Here is a 12,785-nt window from a genome sequence, read left to right as displayed (position 1 = left end):
GTACCAATCACGCCATCGACACACACACTCACCAGCAAAGGTGATTTATTTAGTGTCAGAACTTTGCAGCAACATTTCTGGTTACCACTTTAAAAACAAACATTAAAACAAAAATAGAATACTTAGTTACAGTGTTCAAACTTCATAATACAAAAGAGTGCTGAATCTTGCGTGAATAGTGTAATTTGGGACCAAGGGAACAGACATGTTCATCTGTTTAAGGAGCACTGCAGAAGTGCATTTTGTAACTCATGGACACCAGCGAGCCAATGCAGCATAGTAATGGATGACAGGGTCCAGAGCTGAGAGTCAGTGTTTGCTCTTCTTTGACTTCTTGTGGGAGCGATGTGGTGAGCGTGACCTGGATTTGCCGGCCTTCTTGTCTGGAGATGGTGACCGGGAGCGTTTGGACCGTTTGGGAGACCTTGACCTGTTAAATGAAAAGACCGTAGAACAAGTGAACTTCAAGAATAACAACCAGGATAACGCATAAGTGTGCTGCAAAAAGAAAAAGATGTCATGACACTTGCTTTGAAGGAGAGATGCTTCTTGACTTTTGGGACTGGTCTCCAGAATTGCTACTCCGTCTTCTGTCCCCGTCTTCATTTCTTTTGCTCCTTTCTTTGTTCCTTCTGTCGTCCTTTGACCTGTCTTTGGACTTAGATGTTGATCTCTCATTCTTTTCTTCATCTTTTTGAAACTCCTACAGTGGACAGTGAAACAGGTCCTATTAAAGTCACATGTAGGCTTCGGGGACATTGACTGGTAACATGCTAAACACCACACAAATCATTTCTATCTCATTCAAACAATTATTTTTTATATACATTATGTTTACTCTGTATGTGGCTAAAAATACTACGGTGTCATAAATATGCAGAATCCAAATTCATTCAGTGAAACCATTATATTGGCATCGTAGAGTTGTTAATCCTGGCAAGCCCTGCTGTTTTTTTTTCCTTGGAACAATGTCCTCCAACTTTACCATGACCAACAAACACACATTATAAAACCTCAAGCAGTGTAACTATCTTTACTGTAGAGATAAATGTAAACTGTGCTCCAGTAAGCAAACTAATAAACACACAAAGAGCACCCAAGGAAAAAATATGTGGTCACGCTTTCCTTCCCTGTAGATGGCATAAATGTGACTTTATCTGCAGATCAGAAACATCTCAATTTTTTTACTGTGCCAACTGGCTAAGCTCATGTTTTTATTTTAAAGCACAATACTATTAAGAAGCAAGTAAATGTGGCCCCATGCTATTCATGATACAGAAACACTCCTACCATACATCATTGATGGTTGCCACTGTGCTTTTGACTTACTAAAGAAAAAAAATAGGAACCATGAAGGTTAACTGAGCATAAATGACTGTCATAAAATTTCAGAATACTTCCTATTCCTCCAAGAATTCAATAAAATATGCAAAATCAACTAAAACACATTAATAGATGCTGTCCATCAGCCCACCTTCTGTAGCAGTTTGTTTCTGTAGTGCTCCACTTGTTGATGTATGCTCATTCCAGACTTTCTCTGCCTTTTGCCAGATTCAAGCTCATCTTGGATCTTCATAACCTTTACCTGTGTCAGAGACATCAGTTATCAGTTCTGCATATTTGTTAATTATAATTTAATGTACTTTCAAAGAGTTGACGTGACCACAGGGAGGCACCTATGGTAAACATGTGTTACATAGAAAGCAACTAATCATAAAGCAAAATTATGCCGATAAGAAAAAGACATTTTTTTTCAGTTTGAATTTTGTAATTTTCTTATTCAGAAACATGTTCACACATTTTAAAACAAATGAGAAAGGCAAAGCAAAAACAAACCTATATTAGTAAGTGACACTAACACATTTTAAGTGTCTTTACGTTATCACCACGAATAGCAAATGTTTGTCCCAACAGTTCTTCTCGAGTTCACACACCTAGTCCCAGCTACAGTTGTGAACCTGCGAGAGTACGTCTCCGACACATTAAGTACTAACAAACTAAGAGACGTCGGCTGTCCCACAATATACCAACACCATAATATTATCATGCCATGACAATTTTCAGGATCTCGACAATAACACTTGTACGATGGATAATACAACCACATCAAAACATTATAGTACAGTATTTTAGAGATATCTATTTAATCTGTATTTATCCTACAGGTTTTATAAGTTATTGTGTAACAAGGTTGATCTATAGTTGTTCTGCTGGGAGTTTAGTATGCGCTAATATAATCTGGTGGATAGGAATTGCGCTATAATTATACAGCTAAGACTCCGTCGTTAACAACTGTTAAATGAAAAACTCACAATAAAATTACATTTTATTAGTGTCTGCCTCCTAATTTAAATACTGGCTTAAAATGGACGTTGATTATGAGTTTAAAAGGACGATGGGTTGGACCACAGGGCAGCAATTCATCTTTCAAAATCACATATTCTGCTAATCTGCATAAAGATGTTTCTGAAAAATGTGCACTTGCCTCCAGCTCTCTCAACCTTTTCCTTTTGCTCTCAGACATTTGAAAACTTCGGAGCGAGCTCTGGAAAACCGCGCTGTCGTAGTTAGACGAATTGCAGGAATCTGCACTGCTGTCGCTCTCCGAGTCCTCATCTACATCCTGTGAGTTGCCACTGTCACAAGAAAGGAGAGGAGAAAAATGAGCTTCCATACCATTTTAGAATAATAGGCGTTCTTTTCACAAATGTAGACGGGTGATGCACTGAAACCAACCACTTAGGCCCTACCTAACATTCACTTCATCTTCACCGTCTTGCTCCACCACAGTGTCCCACTTGGATTCGGTCTTGGCTGAGAGAGAAAGGAGAACGATGAGCAGGATCGTAGGGGGCAAACTGATGATAAGAGTGCATCCTGACATGTCTTACCTTGAAAACATGTCCTGGTATCACCTGCCTTCTCCCATTTAGACAAAGGCACTCTGGAGAGAGGAGCATTGCTCTCATCTACTAAGAAAAAAAAACACAGCTGAGTCAAGACAAGGACAGGTCATCAACTAAATGCCTCGGGTCAAACTGTGATTACGGTTTATGTCTTCTTTTTCATGATGACTTCATTTAGAACGATTCAGTATTTGCGTGTACTGTTCCCACTTAATGCAAGCTCAGCTACTCATCCCTCTAGAAAGTGATCAGTGTATTGACAGATAACTGACAAAGGGGAAATGAAACGTGCTTCTAGTAAAAAGATGTGCTTTTAACAGGTGGTGAACTCACAGGGCATCCCATCAATATCATCAATGGAAGCTCCTAGGGGAACGCCATCTATGTCATCGACAGGGACTCCATCCAGAGGGTCCCAGCCCATAGGGCAGCCATCTAGGTCATCCACAGGAGTTCTGTCCAAAGGTAACCCGTCTATAAGTGTGCCGTCCAGTGGTGCACCATCAAGATCACATGGTGCTTCCTACAAGCAGACATAGAAATGCACATTTTGTGTTGTCAGTGTCCAATTAAGTTTACTTTTCAACATTAATAGTAGCCTGTGTTGTTGAAAGGCATTACAAAAAGGTAGTAATGTCTGTAATGAGGAGATAAATATTCAGCTCACCTCTACAGTCTCTGTTGACTCTTCCCCTGCTTTGGCGAAGCCCAGAAAGATATTTTGAAGGTGGATTAGATAAGGCTCCGGGTAAATGGCCCAGTCTTCCCATGCTCTAAAACAACTCATGACCTTTTGCTGTAAAGATAGGACATGAAAATGTTTTTTTGTAGTTGCTCTATTTTTGGCAAATGTCCTTGAGTGAAGCAAATGAATGACATGATTACCTTAAACTGTTCAGCCTGCAGCCTGGCTTGTATGTTTTTGTGTGCTGCATTAAGGTCCCCAAATATTTGTGTTAGCTTTGTTTCAAAACTGAAAAGACAAAGAAACATCTTAGCACTGTTGGATGGAGAAGAAATAAAACACAGTCAGAGTGATGAAGCTGAATTGAGGTAAAGTCTCTTACTATTTACGATAATATGATGCACCCGCGACTTTGGCACACGAGTTGTGTAAAATGTCTGATACAAGATACAATCTGGCAACCTGTGGGATCAAGGACAAAAAAAGTTAAACTTTATATCACTTTGTAGGCATTCTGTGCAACTCTGTTCTTACAAAGCAATACGCAAGCAAACTAACCTTCTTCTGAAGGGGCGTTGGAAGCAAGGAAAACGAGTCAGTGATGTGTCCCACCACTTCCTCTGCTGCATCTGCTCGGTCGAGACAGAACAGCATGGCATTGGCAATGTCCTCTCTGCTTGGAGTGAGCTCTTTAAGCAGCGTCTCCAGCTTCTGTCTGTGCCTGCAAGGTGTTTACGGAAGATTAACATTATGTTCAACTGAAGTTACAGGCGTGAATGTCACCAGGTCTGCTAGAGGGACTTACTCGGCTCTGAGCTGCCCTTTCTTCACCTCCTCCTCCTCCGGAGAAACACTGTCCTCTACCTCTGCTCTCTCTTCACTTCTCTGAGAGTAGTTGTTTAGAACAGGGGGTCTCCATAAAGAACCTCCTCGGAACATACGAAAATCTGTCGTCCTCCACTCTGTCGGGGACTCCCCCTGTGGTAGGCATGAAAACCAGGCACATATAAACTTTACTTGGAAAGAGCATTCAATTCAGCATGACCCAATTATTTTTCATAAATAAATAAAAGATTTGCATAGAGGGGTTCCAGCTTGCAGCTTTTTAGAAACACACCTGGAGGATGGAGAACAGTTTCCAGCGATAGTACACATGATTCTGGCTTTTGTTGTCAAAAAGAAATCTAAGAAAATGAAAAAATGAGTAAGATTAACTATGTCCTCATTCACCAAGGCGACTTGCAACATGACCACATACAGAATACCTACCTGTAGTCTGGATTGTTTTTCTCTTTGTTCATTATTATGGCTTCAAACATGGGACCTTCACGCACCACAAACTCTACCATCCTGTGAATAAGGAATAATAGATTCCTGTGGGGAAAGGAGGGTGTGTCAGACCAAACTCTAGATGCAAGTTCACTGCTCTGTCACATACAGCATGAAATCTCTTGTACCTCTTTACAGCGAACTAGTGACCCATGAAAACTGTTGGCCGACTGTCGGATTGAAGCTGACCCTAACAATGTCAGTACAACACTGCACAGTCACTGGCCGCTGCTGGGACAATGTGTCAGCATATTTTAATATTCCAGGGTCACCGTGAATTAAAGGGGTAAAAGAAATCCCACAGATCATATAATTTATTCATGAACACAGAGCACAGCCCCGATCCAAAGTATAAAACGTGACATTTTTGCCTTGTTCGTTGAGGAGAATTAAGCTACTAAACTTGCATGAGAATTCAAGATGCCAGATTTTATGCAGCTACAAAATTCATATTCATATTCTTAAGATATAACGGTTTCAAAATTACTGCTTTCAGGCAACAACTGGAAATTTAAACACATAAATGAGCACTGGAGGGGGGCAATTTCAGCAAAAGATACATCCAGTATCTACTGTGGATTGGGGCTTCAGGCCTGAAATCTGTGTGATCTGGAGCATCAGTGTACAGTATGTTCATGCAATGTTGTGTCAGAGCTACATATTATAATGACACTTTCATATTGCTCACTACTCTGACCTGAGGCAGCATCTGGGTTTGACCTGGCACTTGCATCTATTCCCGACTTCATCTGACTGGGATTAATGTTAAATCTATCTGCCTTCTAGCTGTATCGGTCTGCAGTGTCTCAGCCAACCCACGGGAAACCCAGGGCTCAGAGATGTTGGTATAAATTAATGGTTCTAACAGTCATTTACAAAAACTGCTGCTGTCTACTTTTCACAATAACACTGCCTGTATATTACGGTGGAAAATATACTATGAAGTATGTGAGCAAATGAGAAAAAAGAGAAACAAAAGTCCACAAAAAGTGAATTTGCTGAGTCAATGGGGAGGTTGTCCATTAACTGCCAAGAAAGATTTTAGGCTGTTTACCATGTGTTTATGTCAAGTGCATTCACAGCTCTTAGATGTGGGACTTCCTGCCTCAAAGAATATGCATGGACACAAGAATGGTGCACCACAGCCTCTGTCCTATTGTCCTATAACACTTGTGTTCTAACAGGTGCTCAGTCGTAGTAAGAAGAGTGTGTGTACCTTTCGGTTGGGATAACCACTTTGACTACGGCTTCGGACAGAGTCTGTTTGTGAAGTCAAATCAAATAGTAAGAATATTAAAAAGTGAGCACTTGTACAGATGAAACACTGCAGGATACATACAGCATAGAAAACGACGATAGCATTCATGGTCAGTGGAATAAGGAGGGTGACACGACTTTAGAACTCCAGAAAATTATCCTAAAATGCTACACCATCTGTACAAGCTTGTCTAATTAAGGGCTTAAGAGCTAAACGTCTCTATTGATATTTTGTATTCATTGACAAAGTGCTGTGTTACTTTAAATTTGTGCATCGCCATACACTACTAGAGTCCTGTAATATGGCACTGCAAGGACAGGTGATCAATTAAAGGAATGAAGAAACGGGCATCATAACAGTAACATGATTCTCACCTTTTTCTGCAATGACTGCTGACAAATTACACATTTGTTTCTTAGGCATTCTGAATCAGTTGCTTGCTAAAGTTTAAAATGGCTGTATTTTAATGTAACTGAGGACAAACGATGAGTTTTCAGCTTGTGTATTTCAGACAAAGTATCTTATACCACTAAGTCCTATATGTCTTTAGATAAATCCTTTTCAAAAGCAGAATTTTGTTTAATTTTCACATTCTTGTACAGATTGTAATTCCTGATGTACCACAACAAAATCACCATCAGTATGCAGTTATAATCCATTACTTGAAGATGTGATTTTACCTTGTCGAGCTCTGTTTTGGACATGCCCAAAGGCTTGGTGAAGTCGTTGCGGAAGCGATCCCTTGGCTGAGCATTGAAAGGCAGGCCAGATGGGGGCGGCGGTGTGGCTCTCAACCCCACAGGTGTGTAGAGAGGCTGAGGTGGAATACGAGCTGGTTTGCCCCATCCCAGTTTCATCTCAAACCCCATAATGACTTTACCTACAATACAAAGCAGATTTCTACAGTTAGTCACAATGTAATAAAATCATACATTAAGAGCAACAGGGGATTGGTTAAACGATTTTTAAGTACCATCCAGTGCAGCCAAGGCTCTCTCTGCATCTTTCCGTGTCATGAAAGCCACAAAGGCTCTGTTTGAGGTCCTGCCGCGCTCCTCTTCTGTTCGCGGCCACATAATCTTCACACTGGCCAGGGGGCCGTATTTACAAAACTCTTTACAGAGCATCTCTTCATTCATCTGAAGAATAATAAAAATGAAGAGTGAGAGATGTACATCTTCACTGTGCTGAGGCAATCAAAGTCAGTGTGCTCCTTTACCTTTTGGCTAATGCAGCTGATGTAGAGGTTAGTGGTTGTGGGAACTGTTAGGTCATCATATAAAGCTGTAGGGTGAAACAGCAGTGAGGTTAGCATGATTTGAAGCGCAGCAAAATTTTGAACTAATAAAGTGCCGATACTGAAGGTGGACTCTTACTTGATCGTCCCGATAATGGTATGTCTAGATCTCCATATCCTCTTTCACCTCCTCCTGCTCCGCCAGGGTCACTTTTCTTTCTTTTGTGCCTTTCCTCACGTTCTTCTTGTATTCTGCAATTTTTCACATATAAAAACAGGCTTATGTATGCCAACAGATATCAACAGATTACAGTGAAATATGATATTTGACAGATTTAATCTGACAAAGACTTACAGCTTAAGTTCTTCTTTGAACAGTTCGAGATTACTCTTCTTCTTTTCTTCTGTCTTTTTTTTAAACGTCTGTTCATTAAACAGAGAGCCACTGTAGTTAATACAAGTTAATCAATTGTACAGTTTCACTAACCAAAGTAAGACGTCATGATCAACATTTAAACATAGATAAATGGTTTTCATTCATACTGAGGGGAGCAATAATGCCACTATACAAAGTTCAGAGTGCCAACTCACAGATTTTTTGCTTTCAGCAGAGGATACTGGTGAGACATGCTGGGATGTAGGGACAAACTTCGCCGAAGGTCGGTACACTTTACTTTTCCTGACCTCTTCTGCTTCCTCCTCTGCAAAAATAATAACAGTAGAGACTGAAGTCTGTGAAAATGACACACCATTCTATTCTCATCACTATTCTATTGTCTGTCAGCAGGATATTGGAACAGCTTCCTGCAGAACAAGATAAAAAAGATAAGCCTTCGGTCCAAGAACAACTTATATGAGTTGGTTGAGTCTCAGTCTTTGTGCTGTGTTTGCAAAGACATGTCTACTTGCATAACAGTAAGATGAAGAATTGTTCAGTGTTGGAAGAGATTGATTTAAAAAAAAAAAAAATTGAAGTAAGAATGGATTGCTGACTATGAGTCCCCAGAGTCAATGAATTTTATTAAACCATTCAGAAGATATAGGCACTGAAAAATCAAGATAGAGAACTATTTCATTGCTGAGTCTGCTTGATATTCTTTAATAATTCTAATACACATCCAGGTAATTCAATTTAACATTATTAGAACAGATAACTCATCATTCGGCTTTTGTCCAGACATGCAGCTGTATTATATTCTAATACTTGACTGAAAGTCTTAAAATCCTGGCTGCTCACCTTTAGTTGCATTCACAATACCCCCACGGACAAAAGTTTTTACTTTGTTTTTCTCGCTGGTCTCAAATGATGCCAAGAATTCTTCAAAAACCTCTGCTGCTTTTTCTTCCTCCTGTAATGTCACATAGAAACACACAAATATGTAAGATGCTTGTATTTTATTCTTTCCCTTAGTTCACTCTTTAAATTAAGAGATGGGTGATTTCTAATATGGATTTATATATTACACAAATGTGTGTTGTAACAAACATCTCTCCACATATTCAAAATGTAGAATTTAAAAGGAATTCAACATCAAACCCAGTAGAAAGAAACATCTCAAAAAGCCATACCTTTTTCTTGAGCTCTACTTTTTCTTTCTTTGTGAGTGTTTTGACTGGAGTGGCTGGTTTTCCCTTTCTTTCTGCCATGCTCAAACTGCAAAAAACATACAGAAATATTAATAAAAATGAAGACGGAAAGGTTACTGTCAAAATACCGTTCTGTTAGGAGTGCACAACATCGGAAAACAGTTGTTCATCTCCACTGTCACAGATACGCTTGCTCATTGGAAATCTTTATGTTTGAGTTTTTGTATAATTATGAAGATCCGAACCTTAACGTTTCAGTCAGTAGAGGTATTGCACCTTTTATATTCAAATTAGTTATGTCATTTTGCAAAATGAGTAACGGTGTAGGGTCATAACTTTACCTTAAGTCTTATCTTTCTACTTGGAAATCACTGTGGCTCAACATCTGCTGTTTTTAATTTGGTATATAAATAAAAGCGGCTTGACTAGATTACTCTGCATGCAAACATCACAATGTGGATGCTGACACAATATATTGTGCAGCTCTACTATATAAGATTAAGCATCCAAGCCATTTCACCCATGTGGTGTTCAAAAATGTCAGAAATCCTTGATACCGTTTGCACAATTTGCACATCACTTTCAGGGTCACAAGATAAGAATAATTAGGACAACTCCCTGATCCTCTGAAGGACAACACAGGGCTCACATTAGACCTGACACTGGAGGGTAGAAGAGCAAGAATCTCTAGTAACTGTTTTCTGTTGAGTCATTTTAGTTAATTTGTGTCACTTGTGGCATCCATCCTCTGGCCAGATAATAGACTCAGGCAATGAGTGAGGAAAACGCATAGCAGGAATTTCCACATTTGAGCAAAACAAATCTAGTGCTACTCATTACTCCCAATCAGTGTACTGCTGAAAGCTGTGGTCAGAGGGGATGGACTCTGCTAACACAACAAACCTCAAGTAAGCCAAGAAGATAAACTCTAGTACAAAATGTAGCTCTTTGAGCTTAGTAATAACTTAAACACGTATCCTGCTGTTCTCTGCCGCTAACAGGTTGTTTCAGTCCATTTGTAGCACAAACAGTGTTTTAAAGGCCTGAACTGAACTGGAGCTATCTCTTCACTTTGCTAACATTAGCTGACATTAATGTTTAGCCGAGCTAACTATCGTTGGAGTCCACTGAAACAGAATGCTAACCAAGCGTTAACCTCCATACGAGTAGTGTTAAATACAACCAATATTTTCCCGTCCACTGTTACACTGATGATGTGTAACTCAAAGATTTTTACAGTCATGTATCTGTGCTAACCTGGATGTCAGTGAATGGATACAGTTGTCGTAGCTAGCTAAGCTAACATAAGAGTGCTGTTGTCGTACAAAGCAGCGGCTGACCACGCAGGAAATTAACAAACCACACTGCATGCACAAAGCTCCATACCTTACAGACAAAACTGCAACTTACAATGTGTGTTATGCTACTGCTTCACCATTCTGTTAGCGACCGACAGCTGTTTAGTATCACGGCGAGCTATCAAGATGCGAGACACCCGACAGGAGCTCCGGAGTGAGCGGAGGAGCTGCTCGGTCCTAATGAGTCCGTCTCTGAGCTCCACACATCAAGGACACAACCTCACCGTTTCATGGGCATCTGACTTTCTGGGGTAAAGTGAAACTCTTTTTTCTGCTTACTGTTACAGTTTTGCCTCCTCCTTCTCATCTGTTTGTGTGTGTTGTGGTCACCTGTTGGCAGGAGGTTTCCCTAAATGTGCCAGATGAAGTCTTCTCTAAAGTTGAGGATTTAACCAGGTTTGACAGTAACCTGGAGGCTGTTTGAGATTTAAATCCACTGCACACAAGCTTTCCAGTCATTAAACTCTTAAAAGTTAATTGAACTCATAAAGCACCTGGTTTTAAGCATCAACAGACTAAAGTCACCTGTGTTTGTCAAATCACCTCCATCAGTCACTTTACTGATGACATTAACAATCTGGTGTAGATGCAAATTGCTTATAAGATACATAGAATTACAACAGTAATAATAGTGAATTCATTTAATCACCAAACATCTATAATGTGACAATGAACAAATAGATGATTTTTGGCACACTGTTCCTTTGTCTATCTTTTCGACAGACTTTGTAGTGGTGACGTAATCTGATTCCAAGAATTTTAAAAATAGTAATCAAAATGTAGACTGTATTCATTCCAATTATATACAAGTATTCAAGCAGCATGCATTCTTTTAAGTAAATCTTTTTTTTAATCTTTTTCTCTTTGGTTGTAGATAAAAATCCTTCAGCTTCACTAAAAGGCTACTGGACTTCTCTTTTTGGTCCTGAAGATGTTACACTCACCGTGACCTGGATGTGTGTGTACATTACACTAAATGCTTCGTGTAATCAAGTGAAAGGTGTTGGAAACACCTGAACTGTGTTCACTGTCAGACTAAAAGGTAGGTCTTGCCATTTATTGATTATCTGTTAATTACCAGTAGATTCACTGTGGGGCATTTGGGAACCACAGCATCACATCAAAGGTCGTGCTGAGATAGTTACAGAGACACCGTTGGGCCAGACGGCACTTAAGTGTGTTTGGTTCAACCAGAGGACAAACATGGGCTGACCTGAGGACTATTTGGGCAGATGATGGGTGCTAAGACCACAGCAGCTTTTGGTCTACTTTAGCACCCTTCTATGACATAAAATGAAATTAGAACCGAGACGTCATCCTTTAACAAGCTGCTGTGGGAAGTATCAAAGTAAATGCCTCTAAAAGATCATTTTTTGGCCCAATCGTCAGTCTGACAATACTTCCTAATTAGGAGTAGGCAGTCGATGATAAAAAAGTAACTGACAAGTGAACAGTTGATCAGTAATGACCAGATGGGTCTTTGTTCCATCAATGGTGGAAAAGGTATTTAGATTGTACCAGTGTAAAAATACTCCATTATAATTGAAACTCCTGCAAAAAATACTATTTAAATATGTAAATGTTAACAGTATAATGTCATTCAACTATTTAAGTAGAAGTACTGGTTTGGTTCTTTTGATGGAATTAGATTATCAATCGTGAAGCATCGGTGTGTCAACAGCATGTTACTGTTGTAGCTGCTGCATCTAGTTTACTCTACTTTATATACAGTTTTATATCCAGAGACAGCAGATTAATCTGAGGACTGATATTTGTAAGACATCAGAAGCCACAAAGGATGGAAACCACTGGTTCAATATTTAGTATATTTAATGCTTTTAATAAAATCTTCATCTTAAAAGTAACTGAAACTGTCAAATAAATGCATTTGAATAGAAAACACAATATTCTTTTGCAATTAAAGAGTGGAAGTTTGAAGTAAAAGTATCTCTGAATTGCTCTTAAGTACATTATCTTAGTAAATGTACACCAACAAAAATGAACAGAACTTTGATGACTGAAACTGAGGGTGAATGCTCTTTAGTTTTGAAAAATAAATCTTTTTCTTATTCAAAGTGATCTTCTATGTTTGTTTTGATCGGAGTAATGAACAATAGCTGAGATTTTTTATGTACTATGAGTTGTCAGATGAGATTTTTTAATTCTTAAACTGCTCAAAAAATAATAATACATCTGATTTAGTGTTGTTGCTAATCAATGACACATCAGAGACTGATTATCAAAAAAATATTTTCCGTTTACCATCTACTACATGGAAAATCATTTAATAGTAATAACGTAAAGGCTTCAGTTATTGAAAACAAATCAACATTTTGTAATTATTATCAGGACTGATGTTGCTTTAAAAAAATCTAATTTAGTGAAGAAATGGGAAGATAATGATTATATATCATTTTTGGCTTTC

General features: G+C 39.0%; 2 protein-coding genes across 6 annotated transcripts in view; one reads left to right on the top strand and one right to left on the bottom strand.

Annotated features, from left to right (window-relative positions):
* Positions 1-28: 28 nt before the first annotated feature.
* On the bottom strand, positions 29-10,709 carry zgc:163098 (uncharacterized protein LOC100037380 homolog). Of its 4 annotated transcripts, none has more exons than XM_055017020.1 (24): positions 10,691-10,709; positions 8,985-9,069; positions 8,653-8,764; positions 8,007-8,116; positions 7,771-7,838; positions 7,555-7,667; positions 7,398-7,462; positions 7,152-7,317; positions 6,859-7,058; positions 6,137-6,180; positions 4,861-4,965; positions 4,709-4,775; positions 4,397-4,569; positions 4,150-4,312; positions 3,974-4,053; positions 3,792-3,879; positions 3,574-3,702; positions 3,240-3,429; positions 2,892-2,972; positions 2,751-2,814; positions 2,486-2,636; positions 1,475-1,585; positions 531-703; positions 29-430 (listed from the first exon to the last, which is right to left on the bottom strand). In XM_055017020.1, exons 2-24 carry the CDS (start codon positions 9,060-9,062, stop codon positions 310-312), a joined length of 2,652 nt encoding a protein of 883 aa, XP_054872995.1. In that variant the 5' UTR covers positions 9,063-9,069; positions 10,691-10,709; the 3' UTR covers positions 29-309. The 4 variants fall into 4 exon arrangements, with proteins under 4 accessions (XP_054872995.1, XP_023144222.1, XP_023144225.1 ...); XM_023288454.3 differs by lacking the exon at positions 10,691-10,709 and adding an exon at positions 10,413-10,552; XM_023288457.3 differs by lacking the exon at positions 10,691-10,709 and adding an exon at positions 10,413-10,552 and having other exon boundaries at positions 2,892-2,969.
* The window catches only part of lrch2 (leucine-rich repeats and calponin homology (CH) domain containing 2), a 45,791-nt gene continuing 43,479 nt past the window's right edge, over positions 10,474-12,785 (top strand). For both annotated transcript variants that reach the window (XM_055017024.1, XM_055017023.1), the window contains exons 1-2: positions 10,474-10,611; positions 11,235-11,402. The gene's annotated coding sequence lies outside the window, so the exon portion shown is untranslated. The remainder of the gene's footprint in view (positions 10,612-11,234; positions 11,403-12,785) is intronic.

This window comes from Amphiprion ocellaris, chromosome 14 (assembly GCF_022539595.1).
Source record: "Amphiprion ocellaris isolate individual 3 ecotype Okinawa chromosome 14, ASM2253959v1, whole genome shotgun sequence".
Lineage (NCBI taxonomy): Eukaryota > Metazoa > Chordata > Actinopteri > Pomacentridae > Amphiprion > Amphiprion ocellaris.
The sequence above is the reverse complement of the archived record's forward strand: the minus strand, read 5'-3'. Positions and strand labels throughout refer to the sequence as shown.

Coding starts and splice junctions, on each gene's coding strand:
- zgc:163098 (XM_055017020.1), bottom strand. CDS start 9,062: ATGGCAGAAAGAAAGGGAAAACCAGCCACTCCAGTCAAAACACTCACA. Junction 8,765..8,984: donor AAGTAGAGCTCAAGAAAAAG/GTATGGCTTTTT, acceptor GTGACATTACAG/GAGGAAGAAAAAGCAGCAGA. Junction 1,586..2,485: donor AAAGGTTGAGAGAGCTGGAG/GCAAGTGCACAT, acceptor TCTCTGACACAG/GTAAAGGTTATGAAGATCCA.